This window comes from Zalophus californianus, chromosome 17 (assembly GCF_009762305.2).
Source record: "Zalophus californianus isolate mZalCal1 chromosome 17, mZalCal1.pri.v2, whole genome shotgun sequence".
NCBI lineage: Eukaryota > Metazoa > Chordata > Mammalia > Carnivora > Otariidae > Zalophus > Zalophus californianus.
Window position 1 is genome coordinate 52,005,584 of NC_045611.1, and position 19,078 is coordinate 52,024,661.

General features: G+C 51.3%; 1 protein-coding gene across 1 annotated transcript; it reads left to right on the forward strand.

Annotated features, from left to right (window-relative positions):
• The first annotated feature begins 535 nt into the window (after positions 1 to 535).
• On the forward strand, positions 536 to 2,887 carry CRX (cone-rod homeobox). The gene is made up of 3 exons (XM_027619890.1): positions 536 to 635; positions 1,227 to 1,378; positions 2,240 to 2,887. Exons 1-3 carry the CDS (start codon positions 536 to 538, stop codon positions 2,885 to 2,887), a joined length of 900 nt encoding a protein of 299 aa, XP_027475691.1.
• The last annotated feature ends 16,191 nt before the right edge of the window (positions 2,888 to 19,078 follow it).

Below are 19,078 nucleotides of genomic sequence, written 5' to 3' on the forward strand. Positions count from 1 at the left end.
CGGACACGGGAACGCCTGCTTCTCCGCATCCAGGCTGGCTCTGGGGCTAAGGGACCTCTTTTATCTTTGCCCACCTGATGGGTCACACGTGGTCGTGGAAGATCATCCTTCACTTGTTTGGATGCTACTCTGCCACCCCAGTTTGTCGGGGACTCTTCCCGTGTTTGTGGGGGAAATGCCTGCCTCTCTAGAAACCACCCCGTCCCAAGCAGGCCGGGACAGCGGGTCAGCCTGCTGTCGGTGATTCTGTGCGAGGCTGGACATCGTTTCTGGGGCCCAGGATTCGCATTACAGTGTCAGCTGCTGTTGCAGACTGGGTCTCTGGGAAGCTTTGCCCACTTTAAGCAGAAGGCCATTTTATAGGCGTGGAAACCGAAGCACAGAGAGATAGGTGCCCAAGGTCACACACCTAAGAAGAGTCTGAAGCAGGACTTGGACTTGGGCTGCCAGGCACCACGCGGTAACTGGGGAGTGTCTGAGCGCCCCCTCCTCTCTTGCAGGCCCACAGACCTGGGCCACGGTGTCCCCGAAGATCATGATGGCGTATATGAACCCGGGGCCCCACTACTCGGTCAACGCCTTGGCCCTGAGTGGTCCCAGCGTGGATCTGATGCACCAAGCTGTGTCCTATCCAAGTGAGTACCATCCTTCTTCTGACCCCCCAAGCTCTCGGTGGCCCCTCGGGGTCCCTTATTCTCAGGAAGAAGCTGGGAACTTACTGGAGTGATATCGGAGTCACACACCAGCCGTATGTAGTTCTTTGCAATTTGCCAAACACTTCTCCACGTCACTGAGGGGTGCAGGAAAGCGTAGGGGTGTTCATAGCAATTTAGGAAGTGGTTCCTTTTAGCTGGACCTGTCACTCTTCTACACCAGAAGGCGTTGAGTACTCTCAATGGCGTGTTTCAACTGAACATGCCTTTGTTCGTAAGAAATTTTAGAAAGGGGATAAAAACCAAACTCATACACCTGCTTACAGGGCTAAGGCCAGTTCTCGGGGTGAGGCATGAGACCCAAGATGACGGACCAAGAGGGGCCCCATTTCCCAGGGGGGTACAGAGTGAGGTCTATAAGATCAGGGAGTAGATGCACCCTTCTTTTGGGAAGATGCACCCCCAGAAAGGGCTTCTTGGCTTCCCGCTGGACGTCAGGGCTTCCCGCCAGCGGACAAAGAGACTGGGAGGTCCGGGTCTCTGGATGGTCCCGTTGTCCTGTTCCTGCCGTAGGTGCCCCAAGGAAGCAGCGGCGGGAGCGGACCACCTTCACCCGGAGCCAGCTGGAGGAACTGGAGGCCCTGTTTGCCAAGACTCAGTACCCGGATGTGTATGCTCGAGAGGAGGTGGCTCTGAAGATCAACCTGCCCGAGTCCAGGGTTCAGGTGGGGTGCTCGGGGCCCTGGGCCCCTTCCTGCCCTTCCTGGGACCCAGAGTGAAGGGAGGGGGAGTAGTCATACAGTAACATAACGAAGTCATGTATAGCTCTCATAATGCTTCACCCCCATTACTGCCCCTTACCCCTCCTCCCACTCTCTTTGCCAGCCGATTCTTCCCCTAACACGCCTGCCAAGCACGCTCCGGCCCCAGGCCCTTTGCACTCTCTGTTCCTTCTACCTGGAAGGTTTATTCCCCATTGCTTTGCTCAAGTCTTTGTTTATCGACCAATCAGGGTCACCGTGTCTGTCAATGGGACCTAGATGGACCCTCACATTTAAAGTCACAATGTCCCCTGACACCCTACTCTGCTGCCCCTTCCTCCTGCTCCACTGGTTCTTCCAAAGTATCGATCACCTTCTAAAATACTATGCAATGTACTCACTGTTGATTTCTAATCTGTCACTCTCAACAAGAATGTCAGCTCCACGGAGGCAGCCCCAAAGTCGTAGTTCGTGCGTGTTTCTTAATTGACTGCTGGATAAGTGTGCATATGTGCATTTGTATGACTGTATGATTGGATGGATGCATGTGCGTGTGCGCACGATTATACGCACAACTGCATGTGTGATTATTTGTATGTACGTATGATTGTGCGTGTGTGTGTATAATTGTGGATAGGAATGATGGGATGGATGGATGGATAGTTGGTAGGATGCACGGACCGGGCGCCCCAGGACCGACTGCAAGGTGGGGCGGTGTGACTCCGGCATGCCTCACCAATTAACACCATCATTCCGGGGCAGCGTGGGGGCTCTCCGGGGCTCCCTCCCCACTCACGCATGCCATCTCCCCCTCCCCCTCCCCAGGTTTGGTTCAAGAATCGCAGAGCTAAATGTCGCCAACAGCGCCAGCAGCACAAACAGCAGCTGCAGCCCCCAGGCGCGCAGACCAAGGCTCGCCCTGCCAAGAGGAAGGCAGGCCTGTCGCCGAGATCCTCCTCCGACGTCTGTCCGGACCCCCTGGGCATCTCAGACTCCTACAGCCCCCCTCTCCCCGGCCCCTCAGGCTCCCCCACCACGGCTGTGGCCACCGTGTCCATCTGGAGCCCGGCCTCAGAGTCCCCTTTGCCGGAGGCCCAGCGGGCGGGGCTGGTGGCCTCGGGGCCTCCTCTGACCTCTGCGCCCTACGCCATGACCTACGCCCCCGCTTCTGCTTTCTGCTCTTCCCCCTCAGCCTATGGGTCTCCGAGCTCCTATTTCAGTGGCCTGGATCCCTATCTTTCCCCCATGGTGCCCCAGTTGGGGGGCCCGGCTCTCAGCCCCCTTTCTGGCCCGTCCGTGGGGCCCTCCCTGGCCCAGTCCCCCACCTCCCTGTCGGGCCAGAGCTATGGCACGTACAGTCCTGTGGACAGCTTGGAATTTAAGGACCCCACAGGCACCTGGAAGTTCACCTACAACCCCATGGACCCTCTGGATTACAAGGATCAGAGTGCCTGGAAGTTTCAGATCTTGTAGAGGATATGCTCCTGCGTCTTGTCTCAACCCGCCCCGGGACGGGCCTCCCTGGGAAAGCCTCGGAGCTGGCCTTCCCTCCAAAGGCCGTGGCTTTTCTCACCACAGTACCCCCCCCCCCCCGCCCCCGTCAGGGACTCCTTGCTTTCCGGTGGGTGGGTGGGTGGGTGGGGCCTGGGGTGAGGCTCAGTAGGTCTTAGTGACCCTCAACCCAGCTGCCATTGTAAACCACGAGCCCCAGACTCCAGAAACTGGTGCCGAGAATGTGCCCCGAGACGAAATTAAACCACACTCGCAGTTGATGTGGGGGTACTGGTGAGGTCAGCCTCGAGATGCCCTTGAACAGAGAGACAGGTAGGGAGGCTCAATTCCGTACCTTCCACTCAGGACACTTCCTTAGCATATGGCTAGAGATCCTTCTAGAAAATCCAAAGACAGACTTTTAAGCAGCCCCACCATGGAAGCTTTAGACCAACTGTATACAGTTCAATTAAAAAAATCCACTCGGGGATGTTATAGATTGCACACGTCAGGTTTTATATGGTAGGTTTAGGGGGCTCTTTGATATATATATATATGTATATATATATGTTTCTTCTTCTTCTTCTTCTTCTTCTTCTTAGGTTTTTCTTAAAGACATTTCTTCATTCATGCATTCTTTCAGAATGGGCACATTTGGTGGGAGAATGGAAGGCAAGCTGCCTGTTTCATGTCTCCTTTTTCTCCTTTTGTTTTAGGATTTTCTAAAGGTGAATTTCACCCAAGCGTTGGAGGAACTGAGGTAGTTGCAATTGGCCCGACTGCGGGCCCCAACTCTAGCTGTGGGTATTTCGAAAAAGAAGAGGAGGTGGCAGGCTTCCCATCTGTAAATAGGCAAGAGATGGGGGTCAGGGGAGAGAAGTGAATTTGGAGGAAGCCCTGCATTTCAAATACACAGTTCCTCTCTTAGATTCTGTTTCCTGTTCCCATTGCGGGGATTGGACCAGAGAGCCTGGCCTGAGGGAGTTTCCCTGGGGCGGTGCCATCTTTCTTCCCATGCAACTTGACCCCCAGCGACAGAGACAAGCCCTGAGAGAATTTTAAGAAGGAGTCAAGCATTTTGACACTCTTGGAAGTTTGGTGCTTTGGCCTTGCTTCCTCAGTCTGATTTTTTCTTTCGTTTTTGGCCCTGGGGGAGACAGAAGCCATGAGCCTTTCATGGGGGGCTTCACAAGTTAGCCGGAAGTAAGGCAGGAAGGCGGCGGTGTGCTGGTATGTGGTAACCACTAGCCCTCCAAAGAAGAGGAAAAGCCCTGATATTAGCATTTGCCAGTTTCCATGGTGCAAATTCTCCCACTATGACTGATATCTAGGCGCCGATCTGAGGTCAGGGACTCAGAGCCCGATGCATGCCATCTGCGCTCATGGGCTGGTAGGAGCTAGCTCCAGGTCCTCGGTGCAGGAAGGGATGTCAGGAGGCCTCAGATGGTTTTTCCGGGTCCAGGCCAGGAGAGGTCCACACAGCCTAGACCCCCGAGAGCCCTGAGGGCATACTGCCATCACTAGAGCCCACAAGGAAGGTTTACTCAGCACACCACGTGACTCTCTCATGGGCCTGAGTCATGCTGGCCTCTGGGACGTTAGACCCAGGAGTGGCTCAGAGTCCAGTGTGGGGCACGAAGGATAAACAGAGGACAGCGCGAGCTGGGGTGGGGGTTGGGAGGTCCAGGCAGAATTCCTAGAGGTGAATCTGTTCAGGAGCTTCCGGCTTCCTTTCCCGGGGCCAGCCTCCTGAACTTTGGGGATGGCAAATGTTCTACTTCCTAAAGCCAGGGCGAGTGACAAGGGGGAGAAGGAAGCGTCCGGGAGCCGCCCTCATTCTGTGTCCCTTTTCCCACTCACTGGGACTCCAGTCTCCTTCCCTCCAGGCCACCCACAGAGTGACAATGATTAAAATGCTGAATCCCACCTAAAGTCTGGGTGATTTTTATTTTTTTTAAATTTCTGAGGAGGGGCCGACCAGGGGAGGTGGAAAAAGAGGTCGCTCTGTCCCTCCAACCGCCCCCGCCCCGGTCTCTGGGGACATGGGTCGGTCCGCGTGCTTTCTCTGTCTGGTCACTGTCTTTTCCTTGGTATCTCCCTAAAGCCAATTAAGCAGAGACATGGGCTCCAGATGCCAGCTTCCACCTGCTGAGACTTCGCCGAGCCCCTGAGTGCCCCTCTGCAAGGAGGGGGTGGTGGCCACGCTTCCTGCCTCAGTGGCCCATGGGAGGGTCCACAGGGCCTCCCTGTCAGCCAGCCTCGAGTACCCCCCACCATGTCCCTCTCACCTCTGCTTCTCTCTTTTCCTTCTGACTGTCCCTCAGACTCCCAGGTCCCCATTTCTCTTTGCTGGATTTGTACCTTTTTCTTTCTCTTTCTTCTCTTTTCTTTGCCCATTTTTCTGTTTCTCCAAATGTAAGTCACTGTTGTCTGCTTCTGTCCTTCTCCGTCCCGGAGTCCCAGGTTAAGATTTGTGTGTGTGTGTGTGTGTTGTGGGTGTGTGTGTGGGGGGCTGGGCGCAGGGCTGGTGGGGTCAGACACACTTGCTGTCTGAGCCTGGGTTGGCCACTTCTGGTCCCAGGATCCTGGGTGATTCATTTTTCCCAGCTTCAGCTTCCCCTCCTGTAACACGGAGAAAACTTACCTCGAGAGAACGAAATGAGATCCTTACATTAAGTACCTGGTCCTGAACCTCTGGTCCGTGGTAAGTGCCCAATAAACATTTACTTTTGTGGTAAAACACACAGCACATAAAATTAACCATTACTGTCATCTTTTCAAAAAAAGATCTTTTTTTTTTTTTAAGTAATCTCTACACCCAACTCAGGGCTCGAACTACCACCTCAAGATCAAGAGTTGCACACTCTACTGAGTGAGCCAATGAGGTGCCCCCATTATTATGCTCTTAAAGTCTGCAATTCAGTGATTTTAAGTACATTCACAGAGGAAACCAGACACAAAAGGCCACATAGTGTAGGATTCCATTCATATGAACTGTCCAGAAGAGGCAGATCCATAGGGAGGGAAAGCAGAGTTGTGGTTGCCCAGGGGCTGGCTGGGAGGGAGGGAATGGGGAGTGACTGCTTAATAGGTACATTAGGCGACAAAAAAGTAGCAACCCAGTAATTCCACCTCTGAGTATATACCCCAAAGAATTGAAAACAGGTGTTCAAGCAAAAACTTGAGGCTTCCTGTTCCTTGTAGCATTATTTGCAATAAGCAAAGGACAGAAATAAGCCAAACGTCTATCAACTATTGAATGGATAAACAAAATGTGGTCGGGCCATCCAATGGACTTTTTTTTTTAAAAAGGAATTTATTTATTTATCTGACAGAGAGAGAGAGAGAGAGAGAGAGAGAGAGCACGCACAAGCAGGGGGAATGGGAGAAGGAGAAGGCTCCCTGCTCAGCGGGGAGCCCAATGCAGGACTTGATCCCGGAACCCTGGGATCATGACCTGAGCTGAAGGCAGACACTTAACCAAATGAGACACCCAGGCACCCCATCCAATGGATTCTTACTTGGCCACAAAAAGGAAAAGTTTATTTATATTTTCTTAATAATCTTTACACCCAACACGGGGCTCGAACTCATAACCCCAAGATCAAGAGTCATATGCTTTTCCAACCGAGCCAGCCAGGCACCCCCGGTGTATTCTATATCTTGATTATGGTGGTGGTTCCATGGCCGTATATGATTGTCTAAACTCCTCAAACTGTACTGTTCCAATGGGTAGATTTTACAGGATATAAATTATACCTCAATACATTAGAAGGAAAAAAGAAAAATCCACCGAGCCTGTACTGTTTGCCAGACACTGGAGAAAGCCAGTCCAAACACTCTTGATTCTCAAAACAATCCATCGGAGAGATGCTATTTGTGTCAGATAGATGCTCTTATTCTCTCCATTTCACAGATGAGAAAACCGAGGCTGCGGGAAGGTCAGGTGACCTGCCCAAGATCCCACAACTAGGAATAGGTACTTGGGTTTTATATTCGTCTTGCTGGGCCCTCCAGACCCTGCTGGTATTTATCCCCTACCCTCCGATTTTGATCCCCGCTCATTCTTCCCTGTTCCGAAGTCTCAAGCTCAGGTGTGCTTATGTCTCTCCCCTCACCCCTTTATGTCTGCGTTCTCCCCGCACCCCACCCCTCCTGCTCTCTGAGCCCCCCCACCCCGGTTGTTTCCTCCGTCCCTGAACAGGACTAATTTAGCAAATGCTCCAATCTTCTTATGATGGTCCAGCCTCAGCAGAATTAGCAGGGATTAGGTTCAGATGCATGATCCCCTGGGGGAGGGGCTCCGTGAAGATAAATGAGTTTTATTTATTTTTACAAATATTTTATTTATTTATTTGAAAGAGAGAGAGAGCACAAGTGGGGATAAGGGGCAGAGGGAGAGGGAGAAGCAGGGAACCCAGACGCGGGGCTCCATCCCAGGACCCTGAGATCATGGACTGAGCCAAAGGCAGACGCTTAACCGACTGAGCCACACAGGTGCCCCCTACAAATGAGTTTTAACTACGTGATGCCTTCCTCCATGGCAAATCATGCCTAGGACATGCAGTAATAATAAAATCACAGCCAAACTCTTCATTGGGCGCTTGTGACGTGCCAGGGACCATTAGGCAGGTTCCTTAAATTTTGCCCCCCCAATCTTCATTACAGCTTCATGCAGTGGGCTCCAACCTCCAGCTCCCCTACTTCATGGGTCAGGAAGGGGTAAGGAACCTTCCCACGGCAAACGGGGTCCAGCCCTAGCCTTCCTGGTGCTTCTCAGAGTAGAGATGGGACAGAGGCTGGGAGGCAAGGATGGAGTGGCTGGGGCCATGCCGTGTGCAAATGTGACCTTGGGGATGGTGCTTTCAGCCCCTCAGGGTACAGAGGAGTTGGGGAGCAGCAAGAGGGGGGTGAAAACGGAGAGGAAAGTGTGCTCCAGGAGGGAGGCACAGAAGGCACAGCAGAGGAAGGGATTAGGTAGGGAAAGAAAAGCCAAGACAGATGCCAGGAGGGGACTTTTGTGCAAGGTACGCCTTCTTCCTTAAGTAGGAGATAGAATTCTCCAGTGAAGCATATGGGCCTGGAGTTTTTTTGTAGGAAGGCAATTTATGTGCTTAATTTATTTAACAGATAAACCATTGTTCATATTTTAAGATCTCTTCTTGGGTCAGTTTCAGAAAGTTGTATTTCTCAAGGCATTTGTCCATTTTTCCTTACGTTGTCAAATTTGTTGGCATACATTTACTCACGATCTCCTAATTTCCGTTTGATTTGTCCATAGCATTAAATGATATATCAGCTCCAGATAAAAAGAAAGCCTAAAATCAACCATCTTTAACGTCATCTCAAGAAATTAGAAATGAGGGAAGAAATAGTAAAGATGAGACCAAAAATTAATAAAATAAAAAATGTACAATAAAAAATAAAAGACAAGCCGTTTTGTTAAAGGCTTTGGAAATCAGTTGCTCCCAAAAACACTAACAAAGAGAAAAAGAAATTACTACTATCAAGAATGAACACGTGAGAGGGCATCATGAAAAATCCTACATTAAGATATCAATGATCATAAAAGAATATTGTGAACAATTGTATGCCCAGAAATTTGAAAATTTAGATGACAAACTCCCAGCTAAACACAACTTACCCAAACAAGTGCATACAAAAATTAAAACTCCAAATAGTCCTATTAAAGAAGAATAATCCAGGGGCACCTGGCTGGCTCAGTCAGTGGAGCGTGTGACTCTTGATTTCGGGGTCGTGAGTTGGAGCCCCCTGTTGGGGGTAGAGATTACTGAAAAATAAATAAGTAAATAAAAATAAAAACACAAGTACATTATTTTTTTAAAAAGAAGAGTAATCCATAAGTAACATTTTTCATACAAAGAACACACCATGCCCACTTGGCTTTGCCAAGGCATTTCACAGAACAATTGAGAAAGAAATTACATCAATCTTATCAAGCTTCCCTAGAACTGAAAGAGAGGAAACATTTTTCATTTTGTTTCATGAGGCCTTGATATCCAAAACCTGGCAAGAACTTTGAGATAAAGGAAAATTATAGATCACGAAATCAAAATCCTAGACAAAATATCAGATGGAATCCAGCATATATAATGAAAGGATAATACATCCTGACCCAAGCTGAGTTTATTCCAGGAATGCAAGACCGATTTAAACACCAAGGGAGGTAGGGCGCCTGGGTGGCTCAGTTGGTTAAACACCAAGGGAGGTAATTTGTCACATTAATATAATAAAGAGAAGATCATATCATTCCAATATATGCAGGAGGAACATTTGATAAAACTCAAAATCAATTTTTTAATGAAAAATAACAGGGGCACCTGGGAAGCTCAGTCAGTTAAGCATCTGCCTTCGGCTCTGGTCATGATCCCAGGGCCTTGGGGTCGAGTCCCACATTGGGCTCCCCACTCAGCGGGGAGTCTGCTTCTCCCTCTCCTGTGTGCGTGAGCTCTCTCTCTCTCTCTCTCCCCCCCCACCTCAAATAAATAAATAAATCTTTAAAAAAAAGAAAAATGACAAACTTTTAGAAATGAGGAAGAGAAGTGAATGCCTTAATCTGATAAAGGGTATCTGCAAAAGAATCCTATAGAAAACATTATGTTTAATGTTGGAATGTTGAAAGCCTTCCATTACTGGGAACGAGACAGAAACATCCACTCCTCTTCCTTCCCTTCAACACCGTGCTGAAGGTCCAGGCGATAAAGATGTAAAAATACGGTCAAGAAGGAAAAGAAAAGTTATAACAGATTAGAAAGGAAGCAAGCAAGCTATCCTTGTTTATAGGTGACATGACTGTTGAGGTGAAAACTCACAAGAATCTACAGATAATCGTTTAGAGTGCGAGAATTTCACAAGTTCACCGGATACAAGTCACCACAACAAAGACTGCTCACTTTCCTATATCCCAGCCACAAATAATTAGAAAACAAATGTTTAGAAACAGATACAATGTACAATAACATCAAACGGGGGAAAAAAATCTAACAAAATCTGCGTACGCAGAAAACTCTACAATACAACAACTGGAAGGACCAACTAACATAGCCCATCAGAAATGGATAAGGTGTCCAACTGCATTGGCCATCGGGAAAATAAAAAATAAAGCCACAACGATCTTTCTCTGCCAACCCATCAGGGTGGCTGAAGCTAAAAGACAGATGGTGCTAAGTTTGAGGGAGGATATGGAAGCCCAGGGGGTATCAACTGGTAAAATCACTTTGGGCATCTATCAAACAGAATCTCCTGAAGCTGAGCTCAGAAATTCCACTCCTAGGAAAATCCCAAAAGAATCCGCATGCAATGGAGAAATCAAAGGTGCTATACCATGTTCCGGAAAGCTTGTCGGGCATGAGACCACAGACAGACCGTTGTCACAGGCAACAGGCCTGACTTGCAAACAATGATGAGCGAAAGAAGGCAAACACAAAAGAGGACACGTTCTGTGATTCTGTGCCTGTGAAGTTCAAAACCAGGGGAAACTAACCTGTAATATCAGAAGACTAGGCTGTGGTTATCTCTGCTGGTAGAGACTGGGAGCTGCCATGAGGGAGCTTGAGTATTGAGGGGGAATACTCTGTTTCTTTCTAGGAGGCAGACATCAGGGTATTCTCTGTGATAATTTTTTAAATTTAAATTATATTAGTTAACGTACAGTGCAATATTGGTTTCTGGAGTAGGGTTCAGTGATTCATCGCTTACGTACAACACCCAGTGCTCATGACAACAGGTGCCCTCCTTAATACCCATCCCCCATCTTGCCCATCCCCCACCCATGTGATAATTTGTTGCATTTTCCTCAATGGGATACTTCAGCGAAATTTTCCCTTTGATTTTTTTTTTTTTTTAATGTTTCCCCGGGTGATAAAGCTAAAGCCCATTTTCTGGGCTAAAGGGAAGACGTTTTTCAGAGAAAACCTACAGAGCAGTGGATGGGAAAGGGGCTACCCTTCCATGAAGTCCACCGGAGTCTCAGAAGAATTTGGAAGAAGCATCATTCCCAGAAATGTGGCCCAGAGAGATCAGAACAAAAGGAAGCAATTTTCTAAAAAGAGACTGGATCTTATTTTCTCTATTATACACTCACAGCGTTCCTAACTGCGCTGTGGGGAATTTGCAGGGAGTGCCAGGTAAGTTCTCTCAAGCCCTGAAGTCCTGTTAATTAAACATTAAACATAATGTTTTCTATAGGATTCGTCTGTAGATACCCTTTATTGGATTCCTCCGGGCTCCCAAGCTCTGCAGCTCCTCGTGTGTCCTCCTGATGCAGTTTTTGAATGTGGGTGAGGTCCGGAGCCGACGGCTAAGAAAGAATTCTTGAGACGTCTTTGGTGCAAAAAGGTGGTTTTATTAGGGCACGGACACAGGACTGGGGTGGGGAGGCAGAAAGAGCTGTTGCCTCGGGGTTGTGAGGGGTGACAGATTATACAGTTGGGAGTTGGGGGAGGTAAGGGGAAAGGGAGGCTTGCAAAAGAACTTTCCTATGCTAAAGAGGACCTACAAGGTATTGGAAGCCTTGCCCTTGTCAAGCTAAGGTTGTTTTTCCCTCTAGCAAAGCATTTATGTTGAGACAGGAGTTTCCTGGAGGAAGGTTATACCCTGCCTCAAATATCTGTCACTGGGCTACAGGTTAGAAGGAAATTTAATTTGACCTGCATTTCCTTTGACCTTGGTTTTCTACATCACTATTGGGGGGGGGGCAATGTTAGGGCTCCAGGAAATTGAATCTATGGACCTCCAGCAATAACCTAACTTCCAGGTTTTCTTGTAAATTTCTTGTAAATCACGAAGACATTTGTAAACTGCTGGAGACTCCTGTCCTGCAGGACTGTGATCTTTTTAAGTTAAACTTCTGTTTTTCCCTCCCCTTACTTTTAGGGCAGCCAGAAGTGCCTGAGGAATGTCGCACAGGACCCCCCTCCCTGCGGGTGGTGGGGTGGGGTAGAGGGGATGGGTTGTGGGGTGTCAGCTTCTGTTCCCCTTCTCACTCCTGGCTGTGGGCAAAATTGTACCCGTGTCCTCTTGCCAGGTGTCCACACTTTCTGGCTTCTGGTTTGCTTCTCAAATTTGGTTCCAGAAACCTCTGTTCTCAGAACCAGTGGGAATATAGATAGGTGGGGGCGGGGGGCGGAATGACGGAAAGATACGTGGACGGATGGATGGACAGGAGGAAACAGAATCTTAAAAAACTGTATTGGAGTTTGGAAGCTGGATAATTTGGGGGCAGGAGGGAAGATTCTGGAGGGCACGAAAGTACAGAGAATGTATGCGGAAAGGAGTGACAGGCCACGAGAGTCTTCTGAGGGATGGAGGACCGTGTCCTGTCCACCCAGCTGGGAGGGGAGAGCGTGCCGGACAGGTGGGCAGAGGGAGGGACTAACACTGGGGGTGCAGCCAGCTGAGACCCCAGTTAATGATTATAAAGCACTTAGAATAGTGCCTGGCATATAAGAAAAATGCATTTGAATTTCTCTCTCTCACCTTTTTTTTTAAAAGATTGTATTTATTTATTCATGAGAGACAGAGAGAGAGGCAGAGGGAGAAGCAGGCTCCCAAGGAGCAGGGAGTCCGATGCGGGACTCGATCTCAGGACCCTGGGATCATGACCTGAGCCGAAGGCAGACGCTTAACTATCTGAGCCACCCAGGCGCCCTGAATTTCTCTCTCTTATATATATTTTCTGTTTGCCTTTGTTGCTCCTGCCTGTCTTATCTCTTATGTCTCTCCTCTGTTTTCTGGGAATAACCTCAGAGCTGCTCCAAGGTGGCAAGATCCTGCCACGGCTCACCTCTCCATCCTCCCCTTTCTGCCTGACTGGCTTCTTCCTGCCCCTAAAAGAAGCTAAGCTCTGGGACCAAGGCCAGTGGTAGGGGCCCAGGTGGATGAAGGAGGCATTCCCCTACAGAGATGGTTCTCAAAGTATGGTGTCTGATTCAGACCAGCTGCATCAGCATCATCTGAGAACTTGTCTGAAGTGCAAATTCGGGGTCCCGCCCCCAGACCTGTTGAATCAGAAACTGGTCGGGGGAGGGTCGGGGGAGGCCCAGGTAGTCTGGATTTTAACAAGCCTTCTAGGGGATTCTGATGTGCACAGATTTTGAAAATCACTGCCAGGGAGGTGCTAGGGAGGGAATCTGGTTCTCCAGGCAATTATAATGTGTGATCTCTTATCAAGGGTGGAGACCAAACAAGTCAGGAAACAACAGATGTTGGCGGGGATGCGGAGAAAGGGGAACCCTCCTACACTGTTGGTGGGAATGCAAGCTGGTGCAACCACTTTGGAAAACAGTATGGAGGTTCCTCAAACAGTTGAAAATAGAGCTACCCTACGATCCAGGAATTGCACCACTGGGTATTTACCACAAAGATACAAATGTAGGGATCCGAAGGGGTATGTGCACCCCAATGTTTATAGCAGCAATGTCCACAATAGCCAAACTGTGGAAAGAGCCAAGATGTCCATCGACAGATGAATGGATAAAGAAGAGGTGGTATATATACACAATGGAATATTATGCAGCCACCAAAAGGAATGAGATCTTGCCATTTGCAATGACGTGGATGGAACTGGAGGGTGTTATGCTGAGTGAAATAAGTCAATCAGAGAAAGACATGTATCATATGACCTCACTGATACGAGGAATTCTTTTTTTTTTTTTAAAGATTTCACTTATTTATTTGAGAGAGAGAATGAGAGATAGAGAGCACGAGAGGGAAGAGGGTCAGAGGGAGAAGCAGACTCCCCGCCAAGCAGGGAGCCCGATGCGGGACTCAATCCCGGGACTCCAGGATCATGACCTGAGCCGAAGGCAGTCGCTTAACCAACTGAGCCACCCAGGCACCCAATATGAGGAATTCTTAATCTCAGGAAACAAACTGAGGGTTGCTGGACTGGTGGGGGGTGGGAGGGATGGGGTGGCTGGGTGACAGACACTGGGGAGGGTATGTGCTATGGTGAGCGCTGTGAATTGTGCAAGACTGATGAATCACAGATCTGTACTTCTGAAACAAATAATGCAATATATGTTAAGAAAAAAAAAAGAAGTTAGGAGGGGAAGAATGAAGGGGAGTAAGTTGGAGGGGGAGACGAACCATGAGAGATGATGGACTCTGAAAAACAAACTGAGGGTTCTAGAGGGGAGGGGGTTGGGGGGATGGGTTAGCCTGGTGATGGGTATTAAAGAGGGCACGTTCTGCGTGGAGCCCTGGGTGTTATGCACAAACAATGAATCATGGAGCACTACATCATAAACTAATGATGTAATGTATGGTGATTAACATAACAATAAAAAAGAAAAAAAAGGGTGGAGACCGGGCAGATACCCAGTGACTCTGCCCTGGGTGGGGGAACAAAGCTGTGGGGTCAGGGGTGGGTTCCCCCGGCTGCTGTGACAGGTTCTCTCCGGAGCAGAAACACGAACACTGTCCAAACCGCCAAAGAGACGGCTGTTCCCCACGCAGGTAGCACGGGTGACACTTTCCATGCTAACCATGGCTCCCGACCCTGCACCTCACCTTCTAGATGAGACCCCTGATCGTAGGATGACCTCCGTTCCTCCACATAATCCAACCCAGAGCACAGCCTCGCTTCCTTCCTTAAAAAATTGTGGTAAAATAGGGGCTCCTGGCTCAGTGGGTTGAGCATCCGATTCTTGGCTTTGGCTCAGGTCACGATCTCAGGGTTGTGGGATCGAGCCCCCCCCATCAAGACTCCATGCTCCGCACAGAGTCCGCTTGAGATTCTCTGCCTCTTCCTCTGCCCGCCCCGCCCCCAGCTTGCGCGCTCTCTCTAAAATAAAATAATCTTTTTTTAAAAACTGCGGTAAGGGCACCTGGGTGGCTCAGTTGGTTGGGCGACTGCCTTCGGCTCAGGTCAGGATCTTGGGGTCCCGGGCTCGGGTCCCGCATCTGGCTCCCTGCTCGGCGGGGAGTCTGCTTCTCCCTCTGACCCTCTTCCCTCTCGTGCTCTCTATCTCTCATTCTCTCTCTCTCAAATTTAAAAAAAATAATAATAAAAGAAAAGAAACATTTAGAAAAATAAAAAATAAAAACTGCGGTAAAATCTACAGAATGCAAAATGTATCCCTTTTACCATTTTTAAATGCACAATTCAGTGGTGTTAAGTACTTTCACAATGTTATGTGACCATCACCATCATCCACCCCCCAGGCCAGGGTTTTTTCCATCGTCCCAAACTGAAACCGTTTCCATTAAGCACTAACTCCCCACGCCCCCGCCCGCCCCCCCACGAGCCCCTGGTAACCTGGAATCTACTTTCTGTCTCTAGATGTACAAGTATCTGCTTGAGTCCCTGACTTCAATTCTTTTTTTTAAAGATTTTATTTATGGGGCGTCTGGGTGGCTCAGTCGTTAAGCATCTGCCTTCAGCTCAGGTCATGATCCCAGGGTCCTGGGATCGAGCCCCGCATTGGGCTCCCTGCTCAGCAGGAAGCCTGCTTCTCCCTCTCCCACTCCCCCTGCTTGTGTTCCCTCTCTCGCTGTGTCTCTCTCTGTCAAATAAATAAATAAAATCTTTAAAAATAAATAAGTAAAGATTTTATTTATTTGTCAGAAAGAGAGCGAGAGAGAAAGCACAAGCAGGGGGAGTGGCAGGCAGAGGGAGAGGGAGAAGCCGACTCCCAGCTGAAGGCAGGGAGCCCGATGTGGGGCTCGATCCCAGGACCCTGGGATCATGATCTGAGCCGAAGGCAAATGCTTAACTGACTGAGCCACCCAGGCGTCCCCCTGACCTTGATTCTTTTGCGCATAAAAATCACTTTTCTTTGAACCTCCCGCCCCATAAAACACAAGCCCATGTCCTGTATGGGTTCTTTCAAACACCCTCTTACCGAGATGCCCCTAGGTATGAGATGATAAACCCACATGTGCTCAACTCCTGACGTCCTCCTGACGGCCCTTGGCTGAGGGACACTGACAGCTAGCACCATGTCTGTCTCAGAAACCAACCTATACTCCAAAAGCATGAGACAGACTCCCCATGCCACTGTTATGGGACAGAGGACAGGCTCCGAACTCAGGTTTGGCTGTTTGCTGCCGGAAAGCCAATACTCAAGACACAAGTGTTGGTGGGAAAGGAAAGGTGGCCTTATTGAGGAGGCTGGTGACTGGGGATGAATGTCTCAAAGACCACCCTCTTCATCGGGGGTGGGTGGGGGGAAGCCAGAGGGTTTAAAGGGGAAGGTGCAGAAAATGGGGAGGGGGCTGCATGCTCAGTAGCTGACCATCTGTCCTTGCAAGGCTTCCAGATTCCCCCAGTAATCGGCCAGTCATCAAGGCTCCCAGGTGTCTCCCAGTAAAGGCTGGTCTGTCAGCCCAACAACCTGCATCCAGACTCTTCCCTGCACCAGGAACCGATCATTGAGGACACCCCTGGCTGTTTTCCAGGGCCTCCCCTTCTGGAACGTCTGGTCCTTTGTGCCTCAAAGCCAGTGGCCTGCAGGATCTCAAGGAAGTAGGCTAGTTTGTTCTGCTACAAACTGTGGGGTTTAGGTCAGCCAGCAAGCAGCTTGAACAAGTTAACCCTTAAGATGGGTGGGAGCGCTCTTACGGTCCCACCCGCCAACCCAGGTGAGACCCTTCTTCTCAATCCGAGCCAATCTCATCTACAAAATGGTACATTTAATTTCTTTTAAAAATGAGAGAGGGAGCCTGCTTCTCCTTCTCCCTCTGTCTCCCTGCCCCCCACCCCCCCTGGGGGCTCACTGTTTCTCCTGCTCGCTCTCCCTCTCTCTCAGATAAATAAATCTTTCAGAAAAAAAAAAAGAGAGAGAGAGAGAAATTGGCCTCTGGTCACGCTTTATACACCAAGGAAATTGCTAGACGCTCCCCCGTGGACAGCAGAGCCATTGACTTGGTGACCTGTGTGTTCTCACCCGCCCAAGAAGGAGAAAAAGATGTCCGATTAAGGCAGAATCTTGCCAGAAAGGAAGGGGCACGGTGTCCACTTACGGTAGAATACCACCGTGAAGTACTGGGGCAACCCTCGAATGACGAGATCCCTTTGCTTTGCCTCATTTTGTGTCTGATCCCCTATCCGAAGTACCCTTCCTCTCTCACCGACGACAATAAAAGCCCTCCCCGGGACCTGAGCCTTGTAGGCCGTCTTCTCCCCCCACTCGAGTCCCGAGCAGACCCTACGCCAGGGAGGATCCTCGCTCAGTCCGATGTCTAGATGTGGGTCTGTGCAGCTTGAGAGGCTGGCTCCCTGGGCCCCGAGCCCCTGACTCCAGCACACAGAGCAGCCCCCGCTCATTCATTCACTAAGAGGAAGGGGCAGCCGTCCACCGACACCCCCGTCGGGCTCCATCCCGTAGGAAAACCAGCAGCACGGACCCCAAACCACCACCGGGGCCAGCATGTCTGAGCACCCCTCTGTCCAGGACTCGGGGGCCACTTAGAGAAGGGACCAGAAGGCAAGAGTGGTGTTGGGGGGCAAGGGGAGAGGCTGCTGGACCAACCGGGCAGGAGAGGATGGAGGCTGGATGGGGAAGTGGGGGGCTGGGGCTCCCAGGACTGGGAAGGGATGGGATGACCCCAGGGCACTGGCTGGAGGGGCCCTTTCCTGGGACGGGGACCCCGCACCGTGGGCAGCGTGGGGTTCCCCTGGGCGAGAGCCCCCTGAGGGTGCGACCAAGGCTGTCTTGCCACTGAGGTCCCAGCCCCCAGCCCCCAGCCCCGCCCCCACCCACAGGGGGGAAAGGATTACTCACTCACTGTGACTCCTCCAGGGGTGGGGCTGAGGGCGGGTGAGAGAGGGAGAGTCCCAGGACCCTCAGGCTGGGTCTGGGTGGGCACAGCTTGCCGGTGGGTGGGATTTAAGCCCCAGGTCCTGTGGGCCGAGCCTCACACGCAGCAGCCGAGCAGCGGCGAGGATGCAGGAGCCAGACCCTCCCGCAGGTGCGCCGGGCCTGCCTGAGCGGCCTGGGCCAGGGGTGGGTTGTGGGGCCGGCCGCTGTGGCCGAGGCTGGGGAGGCCCCCTGTGCGGGGTGGAGGGGGATCCCACACTGTGCTGTGGGGACTTCTGTGGAGCTGCTACGTGGACTTAAATTCTTGGGGTGGGCCGAGCAGAGGACCTGGTGGGTGCTCGTCCCCTGCAAGTGTGAGGGAGGCTTTGGCCGTTGGTGGGAGGGGCCGGGGGCCGGGCGAGGTGGGAGCCCACCTGAGGCAGCAACCTGGCTGAGCCTGGGGCGCCCACCGTGCCTGCCTTCCATGGCTGTGGGCCCTGGAATCACAAGACCGGAGCTGTTATCAGGCCCATTTCAAGGACGTGGACACTGAGGCCCAGACGCACCCAGGGACTCGGGCTGGAAGGGGGAGAGCGGGCTGGGGGCTGTCCCTGGCTTGTCTGACCCCGTTTCTCCTTCGGCCAGGCCCCCCAGCACCCCAAAGGCTCCCAAGGCCCAGGAAGAAGCGCACGGTGTACCTCAAGGAGCAGCTGCAGGAGCTGAGGAAACATTTCACGATGAACCATTACCCGAGCTATGGGGAACGCCTCAGCCTGGCGGCCAGACTCGACCTGGATGAACATCAAGTGCAGGTACGACCCCCACCCCGCCCCCTGTGTCCCCAGTCTTCACAAGATCCCCGAAGAAGGTGGCACTTCCTGGGGGCTGAGCCCTCCCCCGCTACCGCTGAGCAGACTGAGGCCAGAGGGCCCCACAAAGTTAGCAAGGGGCCCCGTGTGTAGACCCAGGGCTGGACTCCAAGTTCACCTCACCCCCCGTGCTGTCCAAACCAGCCAACGTGATCCTGCCCGGACTGAAGCCCTGATGGATCTCCAGGCACCAGTGCTCGGGGCCTCCGTGAGGTGGGAGACCCTCTTCGGCAGGCTCCTTCCTGGCACCCTGGGCTCCAGGGTGCCCACACCCTGCCCCTCCTACCCTCTGCACCCTCTGCCGCACCCCAGGGGCCTTGAATTGGGCCTGGGGCCATAGCGGTAGGAGGCCCGCTTTTTTTCTCCGGAGCGGTCCCACCCCTGGGATGAGGCAAGCCCGTTCACGCCTCCTCCCAGGCCCCTCTGTCCCTCCCTCCAGGTGTGGCTCAAGAACCGCAGGGCCAAGCACTCCAGGCTGCAGGGACTGCCCAAAGGGCGAGGTTGGGGAGCCCCTGCTGTGCCCCGGGGCCGCAGAGACCCCG

Bases quoted from the DNA above. Each gene is read 5' to 3' on its own strand.
- CRX (XM_027619890.1), top strand. From the start codon at position 536: ATGATGGCGTATATGAACCCGGGGCCCCACTACTCGGTCAACGCCTTG. The intron at 636-1,226 runs GTGAGTACCATC...TTCCTGCCGTAG, and splicing joins CCAAGCTGTGTCCTATCCAA to GTGCCCCAAGGAAGCAGCGG. The intron at 1,379-2,239 runs GTGGGGTGCTCG...CCCCCTCCCCAG, and splicing joins TGCCCGAGTCCAGGGTTCAG to GTTTGGTTCAAGAATCGCAG.